This window comes from Erinaceus europaeus, chromosome 9 (assembly GCF_950295315.1).
Source record: "Erinaceus europaeus chromosome 9, mEriEur2.1, whole genome shotgun sequence".
In the NCBI taxonomy this organism is placed as follows: domain Eukaryota; kingdom Metazoa; phylum Chordata; class Mammalia; order Eulipotyphla; family Erinaceidae; genus Erinaceus; species Erinaceus europaeus.
Window position 1 is genome coordinate 78,919,454 of NC_080170.1, and position 11,013 is coordinate 78,930,466.

The 11,013-nt window shown below is 47.0% G+C and overlaps 1 protein-coding gene across 1 annotated transcript in view; it reads right to left on the reverse strand.

Annotated features, from left to right (window-relative positions):
* PDIA5 (protein disulfide isomerase family A member 5) overlaps positions 1-8,457 on the reverse strand; it is a 122,579-nt gene extending 114,122 nt beyond the window's left edge. Inside the window, exon 1 of the mRNA XM_060198262.1 lies at positions 8,303-8,457. Within this exon, the coding sequence (XP_060054245.1) occupies positions 8,303-8,347 (45 nt within the window). The 5' untranslated portion in view covers positions 8,348-8,457. The remainder of the gene's footprint in view (positions 1-8,302) is intronic.
* Between the last annotated feature and the right edge of the window lie 2,556 nt (positions 8,458-11,013).

The window sequence follows — 11,013 nt, forward strand, 5'->3', positions numbered from 1 at the left end:
CAACAATAAAACAACAAGGGCAACAAAAGGGAATAAATATTTTATTTAAAAAAAAAAAGGTGGGTCCACTCAGCACTGCAGGGCAGTCTGGATGGGAGGAAAGGGCCAGCCCAGAATGGACAGTGCTGCTCCTCCTCTCTTCCACTGGGATCTAGGACATCGGAATGCAGAAAGGGGAAGGGGGGGGACACACAAATAAACCACTAAGGTCCTGTAATGTGAGGACTGGGCTCTCCTTACAGCCAGAACATGGTTCTCTGGCTCACTCTCACTAAGACTGCTTGTTCCAAAGGTACCACAAGCATCCAGCAGACACCAGAGCCCTGAGGAGCTAAACCACAAAGCTGAGTGAAGCCTTGGGTGGCTGAGGGCAGTGTTGGCACCTCTGCTCTCAAAGGAGGATTCACTTTTAGAAGAAAGTGGAGAGAAACACAGAGCACTTACATCCTTAGCCCCTGAATGAATCCCCCCAGCAGGGAAGGGGTAAGAAGCAAGCAGGTCAAGTGCAAGGTTCTAAGGCTCATCCAGGTTACAAAGCTGGGCTCACATACACTCTGGCCCTGCACTGCCAGTGCCTTCTTCCCCACTGCCTTCCCAAGCACCTCTTAACCAGTCACCTGCCAGGGCTGCTCAGTCTTCCACATGCCAAGCACGGTACTGGGTGTTTTTTGGATGGCTTCTTACTGGTTCAATTCTGTAAGACTATCAGTATCAGCTTTAACGGTAAACCAAGGTTGGGAGAAGGGGAGGGGCAAGATCACATAGCTTCTGAGGGTCCGGCTGGCCAAAAGCCTGCCTGCTTGCCTCTGAGTCACACTTGACTTTACCTAGTTCCTGACAGAGAAAGAAGAGGATGAGAGGAACTTTTCTGGAGAAGTTAATCGAGTCTCTCCTACTCCAACCCAGCTGGCTTGGCTGCTCTTGCTATTCAAAGGGTGTTTCTTAACCAATCTCTATTTCCCTCACAAATTAAATCCCAAAAGCAGGGGTGGCGAAACAGAGTGCTCTGTTGCCATGTCCACCATCCAGGTTCAAGCCTGGCCACTCTGCACTGAAAGAAGCTTCATTGTTACAGTCTCTTTCACTCTCACTCAGTCTTTCTGTCTCCTAAGAATCCTAAAAACACTGCCAGGACTCCACCGGGTTTTGTTTTATTATTATTATTATTATTATTATTATTATTATTATTATTATTATTATTTTGTCTCCAGGCTTCCTGCTGGGGGTCGGTGACTGCACTATGACTCCACTGCTCCTGGAGGCCATTATTTCCATTTTGTTGCCCTTGTTGTTATTGCATTCCTAGGACAGAGAGAAATTGACAGAGGAGGGGAAGACGCGGGGGGGGGGGGCAGATAAACACCTACAGACCTGCTCCACCTGCATGTGGGGAGTCAGGGGATCAAACAGGGATCCTTACACCGGCCCTTGTCCTTTGCACCATGTGTGCTTAACCCGCTGTGCTAACGCCCAGCCCCCAAGGACTCCGGGTTTTTGACTGTCCACCATCATCCAGTCTACCTCAAATCCCTGCCTCTAGTCAGCCCAGCCAGACACCTTTCACAGCCCAGGACTCTATTATGGAAGGCTCCTTTCCTCTGCCTGTAATACCAATTCCTTCAAGCAACGGCAGTCTGCAAACCACTGCACACTGGGCCCAGGCGAGATGTGGGGGATACAAGAGCCAGGACAGGCAATGTCCTTATTGTCTCAGGACTTGGGACTCTGCCCTCCTTCTGAGGTGTGAGCCCTTCACCAGACAATCTGTGACCCTGGCTGTGCCCTTGCCCAGGTCACAGTACTCAGCACTTGCCACTGAACAGTACTCAGCTGCTCCTCCAACTTAAGTGCCAGCTCTGTTTTAAAACTTCCTCTTTAATGTGTTTATTTCTGTGGGAAAAGTACACTCTAGGTTCCAAACAGCATTATAGATGGCAGTGAGGTCCTCAAGCCAGCCCACAAAAGCCTATTAAATATATAATGGTGGAGAACCTAAATCCATATACATTAAAAGCTCTGCAGGGGAGGCCAAGGGCCCACACCTGCTTCCCCTGCCTCCGCCCACCCTCCTACCAGGCACCCAGCATCAAGCCACCATTAGTGGCAAAAGCCCTCACAGTGGCTTAGAGCAAAGCAGGTGGGAGGGAGAGGGGCTGAGCTGACAGAGATGGAGTGGGAAGCGCCCTGATTCATAATTCACAAGGCAGATTTCTAATACCAGTTCTGCCTTTATGAACTGGGTGGGGCTGAGTGTGTCTTTTCCCTCATTTTTCTCTTGTAAAAAGGGAACATTAAGTTGAGCTAGTAGTACTCAGACTTCTGGATCTCATAGATTAGTGGAATATATTTTAAAATAGATATTTTATTTGTAGATATATTTTGTAATAAATTGTATCATGAGGGAGTTAGGCAGTAGCACAGTGGGTTAAGCGCAAAGCGCAAGGACCGGCATAAGGATCTCAGTTCAAGTCCCCAGATCCCCACCTGCAGGGGAATCACCTCACAAACCATGAAGCTGGTCTGCAGGTGTCTACATCTTTTTCTCCTCTCTGTCTTCCCCTCCTCTCTCCATTTCTCTCTGTCCTATCCAATGACGACATCAATAACAACAACAATAATAACTACAACAATACAACAACAAGGGCAACAAAAGGTTATAAATACAAAAGTAAATATTTTTTAAAAAATTGTATCATGAGTGGAAATCTTAGCTTGGTGGGTTAAGCATAGAACTTGGAAGGTGGGGAGTCGGGCAGTAGCGCAGAGGGTTAAGCGCAGGTGGTGCAAAGCACAAGGACCAGCATAAGAATCCCAGTTTGAGCCCCCCCGGCTCCCCACCTGCAGGGGAGTCACTTCACAAGCGGTGAAGCAGGTCTGCAGGTGTCTATCTTTCTCTCCCTCTCTTTGTCTTCCCCTCCTCTCTCCATTTCTCTCTGTCCTATCCAACAATGACATCAATAACAACAACAATAATAACTACAATAAAACAAGGGGAACAAAAGGGAATAAATATTAAAAAAAAAATTGGAAGGTGAAGTACTGGGTTCAATCCCTGGTAACACATATCCCAGAACTATGCTCTGGTCTCAACCTCTCTCTCTCATAAAATAAAATAAACATAACTCTAAATGTACACTGAATTTTATGAAGAAGAGGAATTTACATAAAAATCACACTGCTAACACAACAAGTACCACCTCAGCACACTTCACTTCAGACTATGTCTAGAGACATCAGTTGTGGAATGTCAACCCTTCAGCATCATTACTCATTGGCTTTATATGTTAACTCTCTTTTCAGCCACCAGGTTCCAGATGCTACCATGATGCCAACCAGACTTCCCTGGACAGACAACCCCACCAATGTGTCCTGGAGCTCTGATTCCACAGAACCCCACCCCACTAGGGAAAGGTGAGACCTTTCCTTTCATAAGATTCTCTAATTCCATTTCAGGGACCTTTCCTTTCATAGGATTCGCTAATTCTGTTCCAGGTACCTTTCCTTTCATAGGATTCTCTAATTCAATTCCAGGTGGTTCACCTCCTGACAAAGTCCCAAAACCTAGATATAGACCAGGTCCCATGAGATAGAGCATATGTTCACATGTATCCATTAATTAGGGCAAAATATATACCTGAAAGCAAAAGTATACAATAGTCTGCAGCGAGTCAGTATAAAATTCTTAAGAAATAGTGTCTACTTACTTAGATACCCTCCTCACCTACTTTATTACACTTCCCTCACTCACTCCAAAGCTAACCTTATCAAAGCAAGGGCTGCAAAAGTTGAATAATGGCAAGAGACTGGCATACTTTAATGATGACTCTTTAGTCACTATCAGGCCAACCCATCAGCTGGGGCCCTATTCGGGGAGTCCCGAGATTCCCAAACAGACATGATGGGCCTAGACCTCAAATAAATCCCTCTCTCCATTGTTACTGGTCATCTCTATCAGGAACAACAAAACAGACCCCTTTGTGGACCCCCATAGGACCCTGCCCTCAACTTGGATCAAGGATGGTAGAGAATGTTCCATCCTCCGAAGGGAAGATGGACAACATACTCTATGCTACACCTGAGGAAGATGAGTCCTGATATTGGGGCAGCTTGGAACGTTCCTACTGATGACCACAGAATGTGAGCTCAGATCTACAGGGATGAAGAGGTCACATAGGCTCCTAAGCTAAATATGGGCCCCAGATCCCATCAAATCAATGGGGTTTACAGTCAACAATATTTATACTCCTTTCCCATATTAGGAAGCTACTCTCTTCCCTGATCCAGCTTTCTGGTCCTTTTCTAGCCATGACATCATCTCCCCAGACAATAACTTGGATCCACCTGCATATCAGATTTCAGGCTGGGGGGGTGGGGGAACTAGTATAGCCACAGGCCCTTTGGAATATAACTAAAATATGCCTACTAGCTATGGAGACCTCCCAAAAAACTCTTCATCTGCACTATTCCAGCATTTAGGTTCATAATTAGTCAACAACTTGTTTGGCTTTATATGTTAATTCTCTTTTCAGCCACCAGGTTCGAGATGCTACCATGATGCCAACCAGACTTCCCTGGACAAACAACCCCACCAATGTGTCCTGGAGCTCCAATTCCACAGAACCCCACCCCACTAGGGAAAGAGAGAGGCAGGCTGGGAGTATGGATCAACTTGTCAATGCCCATGCTCAGCGGGAAAGCAATTACAGAAGCCAGACAGTCTACCTTCTGCACCTCATAATGACCTTGGGTCCATACTTCCAGAGAGGTAAAGAATAGGAAAGCTATCAAGGGAGGGGATGATATGTGGAGATCTAGTGGTGGGAACTGTGTAGAGTTGTACCCCTCTTATCCTATGGTTTCCTTTTTAAAAATAAAAAATATTTTTAAAAAATCACACTGCTAGACAAACTGCTTCTAGGACTTTGTAAGAACTATAGCAGTTATCCTTAGGAAGGTGGAGACATAGAACTTTGGTGGTGGGTGCGGTAATGTTACAATCCTGTAAACCATAATTAAGCACAAAGAAAAAACGGCTCATTAAAAAAAGCATACTGTCACTACCTACCTTTCTTTCTTTTCTTCTTTTTTTTTTTTTTCAAATAGACATAGTGACCTGTACAACATATCAGGCAGATGGACAAACTTTTAAACTGAAAACATTTGGATTCATGGGGGAAAAGAAAACATTCACTACTATTATTTTTTCAATGTGTTTTTGGTAGTGCTCCAGCCCTTGGCCTGACATTGGAGCCACTTGTGCCGAGTGGCGTGTAGAGTCCTCTCCAGCTCTGACATTTTTCTATTCAAGATTGGATGCAGATTATCTATCTGACAGTCAGCATGAGTGGCCCTGGGGAGGGGTCAGCTGCAGGGCAGAGCTGAGCTGGACAGCAAGAAGGGGAATCAGCTACAGCAGTGGGGACTGGACAATAGCTTCCTCTTCCCCTCCCGTTCAGTCCCAAGAGCTGAGATACTCAGTTGGGAAGCCCTATAAACAACTTGTTCAAAGTGTTTACTACAACTCTTTCACCCCAGTATTCTACTAGAAGGCTAAGAGTATCCAAAGGGAAGGTCCCTTCATAGACTTTACTGATCAAAAGAGAATATATCTTCATATGAAAAGCATAGAAAAGTAGAGGCAAAGAAGTAAGCAAAAGCCATCCCCAGCCTCACCTTCCAGAACTATGGTCTGATGGTCTGCTAAATCCTCAACACACTACTTCAGCCACTCTAGGACTCTGTCTGTATCCTGCTTTTCCTTAATTATCACACAAGCACATTTCCATCCCCTTAGTCTTCAATAGCATCCTAAATTATGTTAATAATAAACACAGCACTCTAGTCAATGTAAATAGTCTTAATAAAAATCACTTTCTGTGGTATGATCAGCTCAGAAATCATTTCGCTCTGCTGCTACCATGAAGCATCTCCACATTTCTGCTACTGTCAAGAACATGGTGGATACACATTCCAGGGTATAAAGAGCTGCAGACCCCTCAGATTCTTTTCCAACTCTTGGGCCCCACCACAGTGCTGGGCACACCTCAGCCTGCAGTAAATATTGAGTGAACAAAGAAGTCCAACCCACTCCTGGAATCCGGGAAGCCCCTATCAGTTGGACATACAGTTTAAAGTTAAAAGAGGCCTAACCTGGTGTCCCACTGTCACTCACCAATGACCCCTGCAACCAAGCTAGGCCTTAGAGAAAGGAGAGTTGCCACTTCTCTGTGAAGGACTGAGAGATACCTACCCGTACCTTTGGACCCCAACAGTCTAGCCGAACACCACTCTCTCCAAACTGCTCAACCCACCCCCTCAGGAGTGCTGTGACTTTTCCAGGTGAAGGCTCCCTGCAATACTGGGGACTAACATCGCCTGTTTTTGTTCACAGGACTGACTTCCTTTACCAACCCAAGGCAACAAAGGGACAGTGTGTGTTTGGCTCTCCACCCAAAATCTAACCTAGCATCAAACAAGGTGGCTGGTAAGTATATAAATGTTCACTGAATGAAACTTTTTTCTTGGTAGATGCCCAATCACTTTGCTTACACATGGAAGAGGGAACAGAGACAGGAGGAAGAGAGTAAGTTTCCTGCTAAATCCAAGTGCAAAGACTACTTAGGGTGTAGTGCACAGTGCTGTGCATAGTCCCATTGGCCACAGGAAGCAAAGAGCAAACATATCATCAGACACACAGGAAGAGGCCTGCCATGATACTGCCCCTCCAGCCCAGTCCCCTCTTGGAAGGAAAATCTAGGGGGATGAAGAGCTTCCTTTCCCACTCACTTCCAAATAACTAGAAAAGGATTGGTCACTTCACAATGCTCATTCCCACAGGGCAGAGGATTGGAAGATAGGAATTTTTTCAAATGCCCAGTGGGGACTATATGCACTATGCAATACCACTGCTGAATGGCCTCCCTGGTCCATTTTTTTTCATTCTTGAGTTTAGAAAGGGAGAGAGGGAAAGAGGGAGGGACAGAGGGAGGGAAAGGGGGGAGAGGGAGAGAAGGCGAGACATCACAGCACCACTCCACCATCCATGGGAACTCCCCTAGTGCCATCCATGATGAACCCCTGTGGTGCTGGGGCTAGAAGCCTGGGTAAAGCTTCTACCCAGGAAGCTATCTTCCCGCCCAAAAAATGAATATGTTTAAAGCAACTCAATCAACACTTCACTTGGGTACAGTATCCTTACCACCCCCTCTCCCCTTCAGGGGGAAAAAAAAAGAGAAAAGAAAATAATCTCTGTTGGACTGCTGCCAGCATCAGGAACTTGCCTGGAATTTCTGGGGAAAACAGAAGCCAAGATAAGCCTAAGATAAAGGAGATCAGGAGTTATAGAAGAGATGCAGAAAGTGGTCAAGGCATCACCACCCACCAAAACAGCAGCACCTAGGTTAAAGGGGTAGGCAGTGAAGGCAGCTGGGACCACACCCTTTCCTATCTCTCCCTTGATGCCTAGAAGACACACACACACACACACACACACACACACACACACACACACACACACACCAAGTAAAGCAAACTCCTCTCTTCAGAGCCCAGTACTCCCTGCACCCTGGCCCACTCCTCGTCCACTTTTATTTAGTATTTTCCCGCTTGTAGTGCCTGTCCCTAGGCTTTCTCACTGGCTCCTCATGACAACCTAGCCTCTCCTATTTCTTGGATGAGGGGGCTGGGTCACACTGCAGGATACACAGGGTGCAAAGTGGCTGAGGCTGGAGGCTGCCTCTGTCCGGGTAGGAGCGCCAACTCCCCGCTGGGGACCCCACCGGCGTGTGGGCGGCCGCGGCGCACAGGTGGTGGCCCGCAGTTTCCGAAGAACTGCTCAGGGTCGAAACCGATCACGAGGTGGCCCTAAAAACGGGTTTCCGGCAGGGCAAATGAAAAGCAGTCCTATCCCACCCTGCACTCTAACAGGTGCAGGGCCCGGAGTCTGAAGCGGACGGAGGAGAGGGGAGGAGCGGGGAGGGGAAGGGAGGAGACGGGAGGGGGTCCCCGATTCGCCAGGGTCACCCAGACTTTCGCCCACGCCAAGTTGCGCTCGCAGCTCAAGCGCCCGGCAAAGGCTCCCCCAGGGCTTCCTCCGGCTCGGGCGCCCGGGAGCCCCAGCCAGGGAGAGGACGCAGGTCGCCCCGCTGCCTCCCCCGCAGCCGCCAGGTCCCCGCACGCCCCCGCCCCGGAGCCGGGAGGCGCTTCCCCACAGCTGCGGAGCGGCCGGGCACCGGCAGCGCGGAGCCACACTCCGGGAGCACGTGCCGGCCCCTGCGCGCCACCCCCAGCCCTGCAGCCTCACCCCTATGCTCAGCAGCAGCAGCCACGCCGGCCCGCCCCTCGCCATCCCCGCCGCCGCCGCCGCCGCCCACGGCCGGCTCCGGGCTCCACTCCGGCTCCCGCGCCCGCCTGCTCAGACCGGTCTAACCGCCACGGCCACTTCCCAGCCGCTCCCCGCCTCCCAGTTCCCGGTGCCACGTCTGCCAAACATGCGCATCAGGGTGACAGCGGCGGCCGGGAAGAGGTGCTTGCTGGGACTTGTAGTTTGCAGCAGACCTGAGGGGGTGTGGGGGTCGGTGGGTGTGGGTTTGGTCCAAGGGCTTCCTAGGAGCGGGAGTGGCGTGTCAAGGTCAGGGAGTAAGGGAAGACCGTTGATTTGGGAGGCTTACTCTGTGCCTGGAGCTTTAGGAACATGATCCTATTCAGCTCCCAGAGATAAGGTTTGTTTTCCTATTTTGAAGATGAGGAGGCAACACAAAGAATTTTAGTAATTTGACCCAAGCATCATAGTCTGCAAATGGCACAGCCCAGCATTGCTTAAGGTCAAGCATAGGAGAAACTTTCGTGTCTGTCTTTTATATCTCTGCGTGTGTGTCTGTCTCTGTCTCTTCCTTTCCTTCTTTTCTCTCTTTCAGCAAAATTTTATTGAGCAGTTTGGTGATTCCTCAAAAAGTTAAACATACATTACCATATGACCCAATTATTGTACTCCTAGGTATCTAACTAAAAGAACTGAAAACAAGTACTCAAACACGTGTGCACCAGCATTAAATACAGTAGCCAAAAGATAGGAACATCCCAGTGAGAGAAAAACGGATAATAAAATGCAACGTATACACACAATAGAGGGGCTAGGCAGTGTGGTGCACTGGGTAGAGCACATTTTGCATATAATAGAATATCATTCAGCCCTAAAAAAGAATCAGACTATGAGTATATGCTGCAGTGTGGTTGAACCTCAAAAAAGAGCATACTGTTGAAAGAAGTAAAACACAAAAAGTCAGGTGTTATGTGATTAGACTTATATAGAATATTCAGAAGTAGGTAAATCTATAGGGACAGAAAGCAAATTAGGGGTTGCCTGGGGCTTGGGGGAGGAGATGATGAATGATGAGTGACTGCTCACTCCTTTGAGGGTGAAAAAATTATGTTTGAACTAGAGGCATAACTAGTTGCATAACATTGTGAATGTCCTAAATGCCACTGAATTATACACTTTAAAATGGATGATTTTGCATTATTTTAAAATTACTTCAATAAATCGTTTAAGAAAAAAAAAACTACTGAATTCATACCATGTGCAAAAACATTCATGAATGTACTAAGCCTTTCAGAAGTTTTTATTACCTGCAATATCCCTAGGTTCAAGATACAAATAGTAAGATGGACAAGAAAGTGCAGTCTAGATGCTAGGTTAGAGCTCAATGATCCTTGCTTACTGGCTGGACATTCCACACACAAAACCTAGACATCATCCTTGACTCATCTTCACTTCTCAACAGGTAATTTCAATCCATTATTCTACCCTATCAGTTCTTCATTCCAAATATACCCTCTAATACCTCCTAAGTCTAGAGTGTAAGTCACTGACATATCTTGCCTAGGTAAGTGTAAAAATCTCAAGTGTTTTCCTGTTTCTTCCTCCTTACACACCCCTATAATGTCAACTGGATCTTGGTTGTTACTTCCCTGAATTCCCCAATGACTTATCATTAGGATGAAATCCACAGAGGGCCAGGCGATGAGTTAAGCTCATATGGCGTGAAGAACAAGGACCCATATAAGGCTCCAGGTTCCAGCCACCAGCTCCCCACCTGAAGGAGAGGAGGATCGCTTCACAAGCGGTGAAGCAAGTCTGCAGGTATCTATCTTTATCTCCCCATCTCTGTCTTCTCCTCCTCTCTCAATTTCTCTCTGTCCTATCCAACAACAATGACAGCAATAACAACAATAGTACTAACAACAACAATAATAACAACAGCAATGATAAACAACAAAAGGAAAAAAATAGCCTCCAAGAGCAGTAGATTCATAGTGCAGGCACCAAGCCCCAGTGATAACCCTGGGGGCAAAAATAAATAAGTAAAAAGAAAAAGAAATAAAAGAATGAGATACACAGAGGATATAAAGCAACTACACTCCCATCCATCATTGATGGGAGCATAAGTTGTTCAACCACTTTGGACAACAATGCATGTACAAAATATGTTTTTTTTATATTATTATCTTTATTTATTGGATAGAGACAGCCAGAAATCGAGAGGGAAGGGGGAGGGAGAGAGGGAAAGAGACAGAGAGACACCTACAGCCCTGTTTCACCACTTGTGAAGCTTTCCCCCTTCAGGTGGGGACCAGGGGCTTGAACCTGTGTTTTTGTGCACTATAGTATGTGCACTTAACCAGGTGCACCACCACCCGGCCCCCAAAATATGTTTTATAATGTTCATAGGAGCTTGTGGTGGCTCATCTGGTAGATAACACATGTCATCTTGCTCAAGGACTGGGGTTTGAGCCCCTGTTGCCACTTGTTAAGGGGCAACTTCACAAATAGTGGAGCAGTGCTGTAATTGTCCCTCTCTCTGTCTCTCTTTCCCTAGCTATCTCTCTGTGTTTCTCACCCTCTATCAAAATGAAAGGGAAAAAACTGGCCTCCAGGAGAGAAGAGTGATGGAGGCACCAAACTCCAGAGATGATCCTGGTGGAAAATAAATAAGTAAAGGTAAAATAGTAGCA